At 47.3% G+C, this 16,469-nt stretch overlaps 1 protein-coding gene across 2 annotated transcripts in view; it reads left to right on the top strand.

Annotated features, from left to right (window-relative positions):
- The first annotated feature begins 7,438 nt into the window (after positions 1–7,438).
- UVRAG (UV radiation resistance associated) overlaps positions 7,439–16,469 on the top strand; it is a 111,037-nt gene continuing 102,006 nt past the window's right edge. For both annotated transcript variants that reach the window (XM_063327196.1, XM_063327187.1), the window contains exon 1: positions 7,439–7,682. In XM_063327196.1, coding sequence (XP_063183266.1) covers positions 7,660–7,682 — 23 coding nt within the window. In that variant the 5' untranslated portion in view covers positions 7,439–7,659. The remainder of the gene's footprint in view (positions 7,683–16,469) is intronic.

The following is a 16,469-nucleotide window of genomic DNA, read 5'->3' as shown; positions in this document are numbered from 1 at the left end:
TTTTCTGAATATCTTCGTGTAGACCAGTACTTTTATAGTACCAGCTCATATCTTAATGGCTCTTCAGCTGATGCTCACAGACATATATTGCTTTTAATTCAAAACCAAGGGCATTTATAGCAAAAAGATCTGACCTTTATTGTGCTTTTCACTGTGATACATTGCATAGGGATGACTAGAAAGACTTAAGTAGCTGCAAGTGTTTAAACAGCAGTTTAAAACAACCTCTGGGGACAGAGCAAACATATTCACCTGTAACTAGAAATACTTAGAAATACTTTGGACATAAAAGAGACCAGGGTTTAGCGCCCACAAACCCAGTCTCTCATGTTAGTCTCTGATGCTTGAGCTTGATCTCTCCAAAGGCAAAGCTAAACAAATTCTTTTAAGACCACATTTGTGGCTGTAAATTACATTATTTGATAGGCATTCAGCAGCAAAACTTCAGCTTTTTCCTCTTCTTTAAATAGCTCACAAACTTGGAGTATTTTGCTCTGCACTTGGAATCCTTCCATTCATCAGTGAAATACGTTTGCTCATTTGAGTGATTTTGCAATGATCTCATACCCCAATAAGAAGCATATTTGACCCGATCTGCGGCAGAAGTAGGAATTACCGTTAGCCACAAGACCATTGCTCCCTTTCCCAAAGCTTCTGGCATGCCAAAACCTGCAATAAAGACTATTAAATAATCTCCGTAATCACCTGCAGGCGGTATCGCTCTGCCACACGTCATTTGAAAGGACGCTTGCCTGTGTGTCTCAAATTCAGTGCAACCAAAGCAAAAAGAGCACTGACAGAGCAGAGCTTCAAGAAATGGCACTTAAGTTTTCAAAGGGCTTTTCTGACAATTCCTGAGTGGTACTTCATCCAGCTTTCTCCAAAGGCTTTTCGAAAATATGCTTTATTCTGCAAGACGGTTTACCGTATTTTGTTAAAATTACATTTTAAAATTCTGTTAAAACTAATTTTAATTATTTTCTGGCCTTTCCTCCCCCCAAAAAAATGTCCACAAGAAGCTGCTTCTAGCTTTCCAGAAGGCCAAAGTCCAAAGTGAGGAGCTGCTGGTGTATTTAGACCACATGTGAACACAAGACCTGCTCCGTAATCAGGTGATGGTTTTGAAACCTTTTTTTTCCTGTTGGGTTCACTTGAAGAAGACTGAAGATCACAGAATCATAGAATGGTTTGGGTTGGAAGGGACCTTAAACATCATCTAGTTCCATCCCCCTGCCCTGGGCAGGGACACCTCCCACCAGACCAGGTCGCTCCAAGCCCCGTCCAACCTGGAGGCCCAACCTCCAGGGATGGGGCAGCCACAGCTTCTCTGGGCAACCTGGGCCAGGGGCTCACCGCCCTCACAGCCAAGAATTTCTGCCTCAGATCTCAGCTCAATCTCCCCTCTTGCAGTGGAAACCCCTTCCCCCTCGTCCTATGGCTCCCCTCCCTCATCCAGAGTCCCTCCCCAGCTTTCCTGGAGCCCCTTGAGGGACTGGAAGGGGCTCCAAGGTCTCCCTGGAGCCTTCTCTTCTCCAGGCTGAACCCCCCCAGCTCTCTCAGCCCGTCCTGCCAGCAGAGGGGCTCCAGCCCTCCCAGCATCTCCGGGGCCTCCTCTGGCCCCGCTCCAACAGCTCCGTGTCTCTCCTGTGCTGAGGCCCCAGAGCTGGAGGCAGCACTGCAGGGGGGTCTCCCCCGAGCGGAGCAGAGGGGCAGAATCCCCCCCCTCGCCCTGCTGCCCACACTGCTGGGGATGCAGCCCAGGCTGTGGGGGGGTTTCTGGGCTGCCAGTGCACGTTGCCGGCTCATGTTGAGCTTCTCACCCACCAACACCCCCAAGTCCTTCTCCTCAGGGCTGCCCTCCATCCCTTCATCCCCCAGCCTGTATGGATACCAGGGGTTGCCCCAGGACCCTGCACTTGGCCTTGTTGAAGGTGCGTGCCATGGGCCCTTCATGAGGTTCACATGGGCCTACTTCTAGAGCCTCTCCAGGTCCCTCTGGATGGCATCCCATCCCTCAGGCATGTCAGCTGCACCACTCAGCTAAGGCAGATGGGCAGGTCATGGAGGTGGGAGCACTGCACGCATCTGTGTACTTGCTGCAGCTGTGAGAATTTCATCTTTGATGATCATCATCTGCAGGAAGATTCATTGGGACGCAATAAATGTCATGCTGTGATCTTCACAAAGATGCAGACAGATAACGCCAGCCTTTTTATGTGGTTAAAAGATTCAAATGACAATTTCCTCGGGCGTCAGTAGATTCCATAGGGTTCTACGTAATGCCACGTAGACAGCTGAGATTGGCGGTACTGCTCCAGCATTGCTGCTCCGGGTGACTCTTCATAAACCAGGGATAAAAGAAGCCACAGTCCTGCCTGGCTGCAGCTTGCAAATACTGTGGTTAAAATAACCCACCAATCCTCATTAATTAACTCGTTATTTTAAGCCCAAAAGGGATGATTATTTTGTTCGAATTCAGGCACAATCCGGGTTATTAAATGACTCTCATCATGTTGGATGGTCACTGTGGTGAACAATGCAAGGGATGGACTTAACCTCTCAAAGCTGCTGAAAATCAAATGTAAAACTGAAACCTTATCCCTAGAAACTCCGCGTTTTATAATGCTCTTGCAACCAGTTCCTTGTCACGCTAAGACAGCAGAACGCAAAGATAAGCCTGAAATTTAGAATACGAGGCCAAAATCTTAGCTAGCAGGAGCTGGGAATCTGCAGGGATTTCTTTGGAGCTACATCAGCTCCACTGCTATAAAGTCGTTAATACGTTAACATGGGATTTGGGGTCATATTTGAATTTTCCTCTGGGGGATTTTTTGCTTTTTAGTCCTTGAATGATGGGTTAGAGCTCTCCGTGTACATTAAGCAGCAAATTAAATGCAATCTCCATATAGGGCATGTAAGCTGCTATGTCAAGTAACTCATTTGACTTTTCTAAACAGGAGTATTTTAAGAAAGTTTTAAGATAGTCATCAGCTCCTCTGGAAATGAAAAAAAAAAGGGAAAATCCTGCTACGGTAGTGTCGTAAGGACTTTAAATTCACCAAATCAGCATAAGCTTGTCAAGGAATAGTTACATATCATCCAAGGATTAATTTATATATGTTTTTAATCGTTTGATGTTTGGGGCAAACAAGAGGTGGTACATTCACATTGCTAAAGAAATTGTTTTTAGCGATTTACCTCCAAAATAACTCTGTTCTTGCAATGGTGATCCTCTCTGGTTTTATATATAATTCTGAGATAGAACTGGTTAGCTCTGAGAGTTCCAAATTCATAAAGCATTAGCAAATCTCTGGATTTTAGGATCATTTTTTGTCATTCCAAATGCTTTTTTCACACCTTGAATAAAGACTGGGGGGGAGGCGGGGGGGAACCCAACAACCCAGATTTCATTTTCAAAAACAAGTTTTGATCCTCCGAGGTGAAGATGAAGAAGGACACACATTGTAATGAAGCAGAAACCAGGAGGTGAATCAAACTGATACAACAGGTCCAAAATTACCATGTTTGAACCTCCTCATCTCCAACGCATCACTCAGGAGTCTGCATGCTTGAAAACAGTACACTTTCCTATTAAAAATACTGAAATATTAGGGTTTTTTTCCCATCAGAAGAAAAATATGGAGATGCACTGGTTATCAGAAGATCTTCCAAAAAAAAAAAGACACTGTTTTGAAAGAATTTTCCTGATAGGATACAGCAACATCCAGAACTCAAACACAACTCCAGGCTCACGATGCCCAAAACTTAAGCTCGAGGTATCGAATATATTGGGCACCCACAAGTAGAATCACACAATTTGGCCAGAAAAGTCCACATTGACATGTCTCTATGTGGTCAACCGGGGAATTACTGAGGGGAAAAGTTAGGCAATTCCATTTTCAACTCCTAGGAAGTACTTTGGGGAAAGGCAGACCACGGTGAGCAGCTGTAAGGGAAAGAGAAGGATGGAAGAGGATGACTTCTGCAAAGATGGCCATCAAACTCCAGAAAACTTGACTTTCCACTCCGCTTTTCATTATTCTTCCTCTTTTTTTTTAATTTTTAATGAGTTCACCATTGAATAGTGAAGACCAAAATACATGCTAAAAACACCTCTGGTACAACATATTCATGCAGCATGAATATTGCAAAACCATGAGTACTGCAGGTGGACGAAGGCTTGGTGGGCTTCCAGTGGGGAAGGTCTCCATGGTGTGGGACCTGCGTGGGGCTGAAGACAGGAGCAGAAGAGGAGAAAGGAGAGGAGGACAGGAGGACAGAAGAGAAGGACAGGACTTTCCAGCACTGCATGCCACGCTCAACCCTTCCAGAGCCGCCCAGCCCGGTGGGAACAGGCATTTCCAGTGCCGCGGCACAGGCTGGGGACAGGCGTTCCCAGTGCTGCTGCCGGGGCGGTGGGACGGGCGTTCCTGGTGGTGCAGGGACGGGTGTTTTGGCACAGCCTGTGCCGGTCCTCGGCAGTACGATGGGGACAAGCATCTCCAGCGTGGCTGCCTATGCGGGGCAGGCACTGCAAGGTGCCATGGGGATGGGTGCCCCAGGTGGGGTGCGGGGACAGGACTGGCACTCCCGGTGCTGCCCGGTATGTGGGGATGGTGCTGCCCCATGGGGATTGTCCTCCTGGTCAGCATGGATGTTTCCTGGGTGGGGTGGGATGGAAGTAGGTGCTGGGGGGATGGCTGTGATGGGTCTCGGTGAGTGCTGGCATCAGGGTTGGCCTGATGTGGAGTGGGCTGGTGGGATGTGGGATGGGTTGGCATGGTTCTGGGTTGGTTGGCATGATGCTATAGGGCAGGTTGGCCTTTTATGGGGCAGGTTGGTCTTTTGTGGGGCTGGCTGGTGTGATGTGGGGCAGGTTGGCATGGTGTGGGATGGTTTGGTGTGATGTTGGGTTGGTTGGTGTGATGGAAGGGTTGGCCTGTTGTGGTGCAGGTTGGTCTTTTGTGGGGCAGGCTGACATGATGTGGGACAGGTTGGCCTGTTGTGGGACAGGTTGGTCTTTTGTGGGGCTGGCTGGTGTAATGTGGGATGGGTTGGCGTGCTGTGGGATGGGTTGATGTAATGTAGGACGGGTTGGCATGATCTTATGGGGCAAGTTGGCCTGTTATAGGGCAGGTTGGTGTGACGTGTAACAGATAGGTGTGATATGGCGCAGGCTGGCCAGCTGTCGGTCATGTTGGTGTGATGTGGGGCAGGTTGGCATGATGTTATGGGGCAGGTTGGTGTGATGTTTAACAGGTAGGTGTGATATGGGGCAGGTTGGCCAGCTGTGGGTCAGGTTGGTGTGATGTGGGGCTGTTTGGCCTACTGCAGGGCAGGTTGGCCTGCTGTAGGGCACACTGGTGTGATGTGGGGCAGGTAGGTGTGATATGGGGCAGGCTGACATGATTTGGGCAGGTCAGTGTGATGCGGAGCCAGTTGGCCTGTTGTGGTGGGGCAGGTTGGCCTGCTGTGGGGCAGGTTGGCCTGTTGCGGGTCAGGTTGGTGTGATGTGGAGCCAATTGGCCTGTTGCGGTGGGGCAGGTTGGGCTGATGTGGGGCAGGCTGATGGGATGTGGGGCAGGTTGGTGTGATGTGGGGCAGGTTGGTGTGATGTGGGGCAGGTTGGCCTGCTGTGGGGCAGGTTGGTATGATGTGGAGCATGCTGGTCTGTTGTTGTGGGGCAAGTTGGCCTATTAGAGCTCAGAGGGTCGTGATTAGGGGCACAGAGTCTAATTGGAGGTCAGTGACGAGTGGTGTTCCCCAGGGGTCAGTACTGGGTCCAGTCCTGTTCAACATATCCATCAATGACCTGGATCAGGGGATAGAGTGCACCCTCAGCGAGTTTGCTGATGACACAAAGCTGGGGGGGGTGGCTGACACACCAGAAGGCTGTGCCGCCATACAGAGAGACCTGGACAGGTTGGAGACCTGGGCAAAGAGGAACCTTATGAAATTCAATAAGGGCAAGTGTAGGGTGCTGCACCTGGGGAGGAATAGCCCCATGCACCAGGACAGGTTGGGGCTGACCTGCTGGAGAGCAGCTCAGCTGAAAGAGACCTGGGAGTCCTGGTGGGCAACAGGATGACCATGAGCCCTCGTGGCCGAGAAGGCCAATGGCATCCTGGGGTGCATCAAGAAGAGAGTGGCCAGCAGGTTGAGGGAGGTCATCCTCCCCCTCTGCTCTGCCTTGGTGAGGCCGCACCTGGAGCACTGTGTCCAGTTCTGGGCTCCCCAGTTCCAGAGGGACAGGGAACTGCTGGAGAGGGTGCAGCAGAGAGCTACCAAGATGATGAGGGGACTGGAACACCTCTCTTAGGAAGAAAGGCTGAAGGATTTGGGTCTTTTCAGTGTGGAAGACAGACGACTGAGGGGGATCTTATCAACACTTATAAATACGTAAAGGGTGGGTGTCAGGAGGATGGGGCCAGGCTCTTTTCAGTGGTGCCCAGGGGCAGGACAAGGGGTAACAGGCACAAACTTGACCATAGGAAGTTCCACCTAAACATGAGGAGGAACTTCTTTCCTGTGAGGGTGGCAGAGCCCTGGCACAGGCTGCCCAGAGAGGTGGTGAAGTCTCCGTCTCTGGAGACATTCCAAACCCACCTGGACGCGTTCCTGTGCCACCTGCTCTGGGTGACCCTGCTCTGGCACAGAGAGGTTGGACTGGATGGTCTCCAGAGGTCCCTTCCAACCCTATGGTTCTATGATTCTCTTGTGGGGCAGGTTGGTGTGATATGGGGCCAATTGGCCTGTTGTGGTGGGGCAGGTTGGGCTGCTGTGGGGCAGGTTGATGTGGGTCAGGTTGGCCTGCTGTGGGGCAGCTTGGTGTGATGTGGGGCCGGCTGAGGTGACGTGGGACAGAACGGTGTGATGTGGGTCAGGTGGGGTGATATGGGGCCGTTTGGCCTTTTGTGGTGGGGCAGCTTGGCCTGTTTTGGGCCGGTTGGTGTAACGTGGGGCAGGCTGACATGATGTGGGGCAGGCTGGGTGATGTGGGGCTGGCTGGCGAGCCATGAGAGTCCCGCCGAAGGCCCAGCCGCCCTCAGCCAGGCCGGGCGGCGGGGGAACGGCCCAGGCCGCGCCCCGTTGCCATGGCAGCCCCCCCGCCTCCCCCCCAGCAAAATATTTTCGTCCCACCACGTGATAAAAACATCTCCCCACACACGTGACGGAGGCCGAGCCACGTCAATCCAAAACGCCTCCCTCCAATCACCAGCCGCTTCTTCAGGCGCCGTCCCGCCTTCCGGAAGTGGGCGCACCAATCGACACCGGCTCCCCTTCCAGCGGTTTGACAGAGGCGGCGGAGGGGGGCGTTGATTGGCTTCCCTTTCAGCCAGTAGAATCTCAAAGAGTCGCCCCTGCTCCCGCCTCCGTGCAGCGCGGACCAATGAGCAAGCGGGATGCCGCTTCTCGCCCGCCCCCCGCCGCCCGCCCCCCAGCACTGCGGTAATATGGCTCCGTAGCGAGCGGCCCGGGCCGGTGCTGCTGCCGCCATTAACCCCTGGGTGCCCGGCGGTGGCGGCGGCGGGGGGGGAGCGGCCCGCGGGGCTCATGCGCAGGCGCCGCAGCCGTTGCTCGGCCGTTGCCCTGCCGTGAGGATGAGCTCTGCCGCCGGCCCCGCCGCCTTACCCCCGGGCTCCGCCACCCGGGCCTTGCATGTGGAGCTGCCCTCGCAGCAGGTACGGCGGGCCGCGGGGAAGGAAGGGGACCTGGAGGCGGCCCTCAGCTCGGGGGCGTGCTCCCTGATGTGAAGCGGGGGCTGGTCCCTCAGGTGTGGGGTGCCGTGAGGTGTAAGGGGATATGCTCTGAGGTGTGGGGTGCCCTGAGGTGAAGGAGGGGTATTCCCTGAGGTGTGGGATGTCGTGAGGTGAAGTGGGGGTACCTTCTCAGGTGTCGGGTGCCCTGAGGTGAAGGGGGGGCTCCTGTCTGAAGTGAATGGGAGTGTTTCCTGAGGTATGGGGTGCCTGAGCTGAATGAGGGGGTACTCCCTGAGGTGAAGAGGGGGTGCTCCCTGAGGTATGGAGTGGGGTGTTGCCTGAGGTATGGGGTGACCTCAGGTGAAGGGGGTTGCCGGCTGAGGTGAAGAAGGGGTGCTCTGAGGTGTAGGGTACCCTGAAGTGAAGAGGGGGTGCTCCCTGAGGTGTGGGGTACCCTGAGGTTAAGGGGGGTATTCCCAGAGGTGTAGGGTACCCTGAAGTGAAGAGGGGGTGCTCCCTGAGCTGAAGGGGAGGGTGCCCTGAGGTGTAGGGGGGGTGCTCCCTGATGTGGGGGGGTGCCCGAGGTGAAGTTGGATGTTCCCTGAGGTATGAGGTGCCCTGAGGTGAAGGGGGGATGCTCGCTGAGGTGTGGGGTGCCTGAGGTGTAGCAGGGGTTCCTCAAGTTATGGGGATGCCTGAGGCAGTCCCTGGTCTGGTGGAAGGAGGGCCCATGAGACAAGGGGGTTTTGAGCACCTTTCTCTTGGGCTGGTAGGAAGATGAGAGGGTGAGGTCCACTTTGCATGGGGATTGGGGTCTGTGCCCTTCTCCTGCCACTACTGGAGAGTCAAGGCCGGGGGGGGGGGTGTCCCTCTCTCTGAGCAGCTCTGCTGTGCCCGTAGAGGTACTGGATGCAAACTAAAGCTGGGAGTTGCAGCACAGGTAACACCTAGATAAATTTGCTTTTAGTTTGGGTAACTGATGGGGCGGGAGCAGCTGGGGTGCCCTCTCCTCTCCTGCTGTGTCTTGTAATGGAGTGCGAGGTGAGCATGGATAAAATGTACTGTGTATTCTGAAAAGTGGTGAAATGTTCCCTCCCCATCACATCCTTCCTTCAGCTAACTCTGTTTTTCCTGTTTGCTGATAGTTGGCTTTTGGTTTACTGGGCAACCATCCCACATTTTAATTTTGGAGAGCATTAGGAGCAAGGTTAAGTGAGGAAGTCTGTTCTGTGCGTGAGGGTTTAGCAATCTGTATCAGACCAAGTCTGTGCCCTTTCCCATCTTGCATGCAGTGACTTTTATTGTATGGGAGCTTAAGCAGTGGTGGTGGAGGGGGAATGAATAATTACTTACCAAAGGCATGATTCTCTTTATAAATACTGCACTTCAAGTTTTGGTTCATTGCCTCAGTGCAGTCAATGTTATTAAGAAGTAGACACACACTCCGAATTACTTGAGCTATGTGTCACCAGATGTGAAAATGAAGAGTTACTAGAGAAAAATCAATAGATGTTAACTTGAAATGAAGATATAACTGCTCTTTGGACAAACATAATCTACCAGGCATCAACTTAGGGGCAAAGGGAGGGAATGGAAGTGACTCTTGGCCACCGGAGCTGTGCAAGTATTGACCCTGACTTGAGAGCAAGTACTTTTTCTAAAATGTGTTCCTGTTCTATGTCAATGAACATAAACATGTGCACTCCTTTGGGTGAACTTTACAGGGAGCAGTGGCTAGTTCAGGAGATCAAGTATGGCCTTCTCCCTGATGAATTTTTGGTTTTAGTCTTTCCCAGACTTGTGCAAGAACCAAGTGAACGCTGCAGGGAGAAGCCTTAGTTATTAGTCACTGGACTTCATTTGTGAAAGTGAGACCAAAACACAGTCTTTTTTTTCTAGGAGCAGAAGCTTTTGTAGGAGTTTGTAGGAGCAGAAACTGAATCATCAATTATAGGATGTTCCAGTTGAGTAAATATTTAGTTTAAGTTATGTAGGGTGGGTGCTGAAGAAATCTTAATTGTAGCAAATGTAAGTCTGTGACAAAGTCTGAGGTATTGTTTTGCTGTGTGCTCTGCAAATACAAGGACCACGTACTGAGGTATCTGTATGCTGTGCCAGTGCTTGGAATCAAATCAAGAAGCTCTGAAAGTACACTGATAACAAATCATCCTCTTTCACTATATTATCTGAGCTTAAAAGTCTGTTACTGAATTGCAAGATACCTTACCTTGAAGGGGCTGTCACCCTGGGGATATTTTACTGCAGAATCATGAAAAAGAATGGAAAAGTCATTCCAGTCTGTTGTACCGCTTCTATAATGCAAAAATCTGTCTGATCTGATTGTGGTGCTATGTAATGCAAGGTAATTTTTTCTACCTGCCAGCACAGAAATCAACTCGGTGATTTGTTTTAGTAGGCAATTTTCTCTAGAACACCCAGTGCTGCATTTTTGTGAGTATAAGGGTGAGAGTAAGATGGTCTGAGTCATGGCTATAAATCTCTCTAAAGACCAAATTCTCAAATGTGAACTTAAGGTGAGTGCTTTTAATGACTGAAATGACTTTTTAACAACTGAAGTATTGAAGGTGTAATTTGTGTTTAGTCTAGTTTTAAATGTGCCAGTGAAATTCACATTGACTAGAAAACAAAGCTCCTGCTACTGACACATTTTGTGGGAGTGAAAATGTCATGTCCAGGTTCTTTTGCCAGTGTGACCACACTTGTGTCAGACTGACTAACCTGTTCTTTAACTTGTTTATTGGTGGCAGAATGACCTGGCCTAAGAATACCTTTTGCTGTTTTATTCCACATTTTAAGTGGGGGAAATAGAAAATATGGCTATAAAGAAATGCATCTGGTTAAGTGTAAAATTCCAGTTTTTATCCCTAAGTAATTATGCCAGGATGTCATTTCCTGGAGAGCGCGTCTAACAGAACTGAAAATGTGTCATGAAATAATTTTGCTTTAAAATCAGAGATTCTTTAGCGCTTTCTCTTCCTAGTTGCTCCATGCAAGAAAGCCAGGAGTGTCATGATAGCTTACTGATTTCTAAATGCTTGAAACAAACTTTTCAGTCCTGTCATTATGAGCAGTTCAAAACAATGGGTGGGGGGGAACCAAACCTTTAAGACTCTTATATTCTAGATGGAAGGGGTTGGACAGAAAAATGTAGTCTTAACATAGCCAGTCATGCTGCAGTCAAATGATCTGTTGAATGTTACTGTGCTAATTGCTGACCAAAACAGATGTCATGTGTCGTTGTCTTAGAGACAGGAAAGCACATCCTCATGGGCTCCAGAACCAGTGCTTCCAGCGCTTCAAACTTTATCTTCACGCTGAAATTGGTAAGCTTTTACTACCAATTTCAGCATTAGAGAGACTGAAGCTTTTAATGGGTGGTGAGATAGTGTTTGAAGACCTGTGAGCTTGAACTTGAACTGCATGTACTGTTGTACAAACAGCCGTACTGATGCTCAGTTTGTAGTCAGCGAATAGGGAGTTGTGAGGAAGAAAAAGAACCCATACTTTTTTAAACATAAATGATTTCCAGTTGGCCTGCGATTCAGGCATTCAGTCAGATCCATGTCGATAGACTGAAGCATCCCTCTTGCCTAGGTGGCTAATCAGGGCATGAGTAAACTGTAGGTATAATTCGTTTCGAGTGGAGCAAAGGTGGATCACTCAGAAACAATGGCTGGAAGCATTTTAGAAAATGACAAAAACGTCCCCCACTACTTTATTGTGATAAAAGTAGATGACAGAAGAAAAGCGAACAAAACCCAATGTGGATTCCAGTGTAGTAGGTGATTACTAAGTCATATGTGTAACAGCTTGGCACTTCTGTGTCTTGGCTGATGATAAAGTATTTCAACAGCTCATTCCCAAGTGGTTTGACCGCACACCAACCACAGGGAAAATGTTCCTCAGCCAGTTGCATCTCTGCCACCAGTACTTGCCAGTGGTACGCTAAAAAGTTTGGTCTACTCACGTTGCTGTTTTCCACTGCCCTGATTGATGATGAGTTGCAAGGAGCTTTCTTTGGAAGATCATCTATGGCTTACTTCCAAATTATAGAGGGAGAACAATGTGATGTTTAGACTGTACATAAGGCATTATCCTATAATGGGGCTACAGATCACCTCCATCTCTAACTGCTTTTTTCCCCAGGAAACTGCTCAACTCTTGGACTCATGTTCTTGATGCCTTGATGTAAGCAATTTTCTGCTCAATGGAGATAGCTTAAGTAATGGGGGGAAAAAGTTAGATATTATAGATACGAGGGGATACATGAGGAGCTGTACACAGAGTTAGGTCTTTTCCATCAGAGGTTTTAGTTCCAGGTCAGTGTTGGTCAATCATGTTTCAATATGCCCTGTGTAGTGATGCCCAAGGCGGGTTTCCAAGATGAGCTGCTTAAGGACTTTGGATATATTGCGTGGGAGAGTGCATGTGTGGGAGTTAGGTGTGAATATGGACATGGTGATAAGAAGGGGTGGGATAAAGTGTGCCACTGTGCACAGCCGTGAATAGTGTTAGACCAAAGTCCAAGTGACCCAATATCTTCTCTGTCTTTCAGTTCATAGACATCTCTTGTTGGAAGGTGAAAGTTTCTGTGGAAAGAAGCAGCAATGAGCTTTCAGCCACAGGTGTCAGAGATATGTGTTTAGGGCAGAGCAAAACAGAGCAAACATTTAGTGAAACTTCCCAAGGATGCTCTGTAGTCTCCATTCACTTTCAGACTGGGATTCATCAAGAACCAGTTTGATGGATATTTAGGAACCCAAGAGCAATGAAACATGGCTCCTGTGGCATCCATACTGGCGCTGGGAGCAGTTCAGCTCGCATCCTGTGGGACAGAGGTTTGAGATGATAAGGGCAAGGGACCTGAAATGGTTCTGTGATGAGCCATCTGAGGCTTCCTTGCACTCTGAACTTTATCAAACTGCTGAGCATCACATGTGTTTATATTCAGTACTGATACAGACTTGACAGACTAGATGCGTGTTGGTTTCATGAAATGCATGTTGGCATTTCCAGTAGCTGGGTGAAAGTATCATGTGGCCAGGTTATGTTTTCTCCCATCCCACCGCTGCTTAAACAATAGGTTATCCCCATCCTAAACCTCTTTGGCAGGGGAAGGTCCTTTGTTTTGAATACTGAAGATGAAAATCTTATTTAGGAATTGAAAAACTTCTGTCGGCTAAACAAAATTCTGGAGCAGACCCGAAGTGGTAGGAAGATTTCCCCAAAATCTACTTTGAACATGAAGCTATGCTATAATGTTTACTTTCCATGAGTTGTAGTGAAGGGATTGGATTCAAAGACTGTGAAGGTCCTTTTCAGGTTCGTACTCTTATTCCATAATCCTTCCCATAAAGAAATGGGAAGTTGATGACAAGACCTGAATATCTCATTGATGACCATAGAAGTGAAGATTCTATCCATTTGGCAAAATGTCTTGTACAAGAAGTTGTTCCATTGAGCTACATTTAAAGAAATGTTATATATTAAGCACTTAACAGTCTTTGAGCTTCTGGAATTTTAGTAATTACACGAGCTTAGCTTAGTTACACTTTGGAAACTTGCATTGCTACACTGTTTGAACCCAGGATGGAAAGGAATGGAAGTCATGAGTGGAGTGAACTTTAAAGCTGTTTTTTCTTTTGAAAGTACTTCTGGAAAGAACTTTGGAAAAAAAAAAAAGTACTTCTGAATTGTGAGTACTTCTGGATTCTGATAATAAATAAAACCATATTTTCGGCAGTTGGAAGTGACAATCCAGTACCTTGGATGTATGTCTAGATACTTGAGGTGATCCAAGGGAGTAGAGGGTGAAGCAAGATGAGAAGAATATGGGTGAATTAGAACAAGGTTAAGATTTCATAGCTACTTTCTTTAAAGATGTATGCAGCAACTCGGGTAACATGGCAGAAATGGGTGATTCAAAGTGCGCTGGCAAATGAGTTTGAGAGGTCTTGTATGTGGGAGAAGTGAAGAAAGCTACTGTGCGGGCTCAGGGCTGCACACCTACTAGCTTTTCAACTTAAATAGTGTGAAAAGAGCATCATTTTTGGAGATAGTTTTATATAGCTATTGCTGTATATTCCACTGAGTAATATGAAAACAAAGACTGACTCTTAGGTATTTTACTTCCTCTTTCCTACTAAATATGCTGGGGGAAATCAGAATAGCGGCTGGAAAGTGTCATATTTGAATATTGCTTTCACTTCTCTTAGACATGTGCTGTCTTGTAAACATCGAGTGGGGAGGGAAGTGCGGCTCCAGTAAAATACCACTATGTGGATGTTGATCTAGTGGTCTTACACAGTTATATCCATGTCCAGCTGTACCAGTCTCTTGTGTTTGTCAGAGGTAATTCAGAGGAAATAGTTGTTAGAGTTACTGTAAAACTGTAATTGTAGCCCAAAAGGTTGGCTGTTAATCTGGGGCTGGATTTTTTATTCTCTACAATGTACTTTTTTTTTTTTTCCCCCTTAAGGAATGCAAGTGTGTTTGGCAGACTGGATGATCTGTTGCTAAGTTAGAGAGAGACCGTTCTGTCAGAAAACTGTAATAAATCAGTTTTGATGCTTTATTCAGGAGATATGTGGGGGATTAGGGAATATTCTTAATTAAGTGAAGGAAAGGTCTTGGTAGCTGGTAACTAAAGATTCATTCCTTATTTATGAAGAGAGGCTTGCTAGTCTGGCCTTGGTTTGGTATCCAGTAACATGATAAACATTAATATGCTTCAGGTTATTAATCAACATATGCTGTTTACTCGTGCAACTTGGTGCATACTTAAAATCAAGTGGTTCGTTAAGGTCAGAAGTGCCTTTGCTTTGACTTTCTTGATGGTTTGTTCCATAAGGCCCTGTTTACTTTTTGGGCCCTTCCTTCTGAGCGTCATCTTTTTTTCCATTGCTTAATTGGTATTCCCAGGTCATTCCCGCAGCTAATATGGACTAATGCTCTCTTGTCCGAGGTGATGTTAAGAGGCTTAAGGGACTTCTCTGAACTGCTACAGGCGTTATTAATGAGGTAGGACTTGCACCCCGGTGTTCTCTTTTCTACCCCGTGGCACAGTTCCCACGTTATGTCAAAGAAGCAGTTGTAGTTTTGGTCTTCCGTCTCACAAATGATTAAATGTTTATTTGGACAAACTTGGAGGAAAACATCAATAAGAAAAGATGGTATTTCTAGCTGCTGCTTCTTAAAGATCTTGGTTAAAGATGGGAAGACTGTATACCTAGTTCCTTGTTATTTGTATCTTATATAAACACCTAGCAAGAGGAGCTTTGTCTGGCCAGTGGTCAGTGCTTATAAGGTTTTCTTAACCCTAGTTTAGAGCAATTCTTTTAGGGTGCGCTGACAGTCTTTATTCTTTGGGGTTGTGGTGTTTGCCAGCTTGCTTGGTCTGTCACTCTTGATGTTGTAGTGACCATAACAAACACAGCTGTTGAAACAATACACAGAAAGAACTTCATTTGCCTAAGTCCCTGCAGGGGCTTATGATTTTGCTTTTGAACCCTTTGTGCTAACATTAAATTTAAGTGAATTCTGTGTCTTGAGTCTTGTTTTGTCACATCTAACTAGCTATCCTGAATACCTGTGTCTTCTGTACCTGTTCCTACCTTATGTTTTAAATAACAGGCTGTTTCAGTCTTTCTGCAGAGATCAGCACAAATTTTGCATGTGGAAAAAAGGACGAGGATGAAGAAACTAGTGAAGAACATGAACACTGTGGGCTTGCATTGAATATCGGTCTTGGTTGTCTCGTTGGTTCTGAACTCCAAAACAGCACTGTAGACTTTCTGTGTGTGGTTATGGTGTGCAAAGAGAAGACTTCTTGCTCATGCTGAACCAACTGTTTACATTATTGCTCTGAGGTAGAACTTGAGTTCTGAGCAGCTCCCCAATGTAAATTCAGTTATTTGGTGAGGAAAGGGTTCAGTGGGCTAGCTAGCAAGAGAAGGTGCAAGGGAGGATAGACCAAAGGATGTAGCTGCCTTTTAAGAGTAATATACAGCCATCTTATTTTTTTTCAGTTATTGTGTAATTAGCTATCTTCATTATTTTCTGATACTACTATTGCTGTTTTAATTAGCATTAAAGGAGCAGCCGTACCATAGACTGACATGTTTTGTCAGATATAACATTGACTTCACACGTTGTGTTCTTTGACTCTGAGTTGAGCTAATGAAGGGCTCTTTTGCATTCAAGTAGCTGGAGAATAGTTATACTTCTGCATGGGCCGTTTCAAATGCAGAGCTGTTGCTGCTTCTTCCTCTTTCACTTTCTCCCTATATGCGTTAGGGAAGACTCAATGCCTTTTGGACCACATCTTGCATTTGCTGACTGTCCTTGTTGAAACTCCCAGTGCCGTACAGAAACAGGAGTAGTTGTGGCAGAGTACGGATGATGAGAAACTTGTATTGAGCCTTACTGTGTTCAAGTGAAAGCTTTGTAGGTGTTTTCTGTCTAAAGTGACCCTTTCAAAAGCCTCTCAGATGCCCTAAGCGTAAAGGGAAGGAAGCACCTTGATTTAAGGAACTGTAAGCTAAAATCCACAATTGCACATCTGTGATAACTTTAAGCCCATGTTGGTGAAGGTAGTTTTGACTTTTCTTGTGGTCACTTAGTCTGGGTAAATCACACTGCACAGATTCAGTGTGTCTCATTCCCTGCATCAAATCCTCAGGAATGTGAGGGAAGGAAGTGGTGTGTTTGTATGTTGCATCTTCACAGGAAGAATTGCATCTTTGAACT

This window comes from Chroicocephalus ridibundus, chromosome 1, assembly GCF_963924245.1.
Source record: "Chroicocephalus ridibundus chromosome 1, bChrRid1.1, whole genome shotgun sequence".
Classification (NCBI taxonomy): Eukaryota; Metazoa; Chordata; class Aves; order Charadriiformes; family Laridae; genus Chroicocephalus; species Chroicocephalus ridibundus.
Note: the sequence above shows the minus strand (reverse complement) of the source record. Positions and strands in the feature narration are given on the sequence as shown.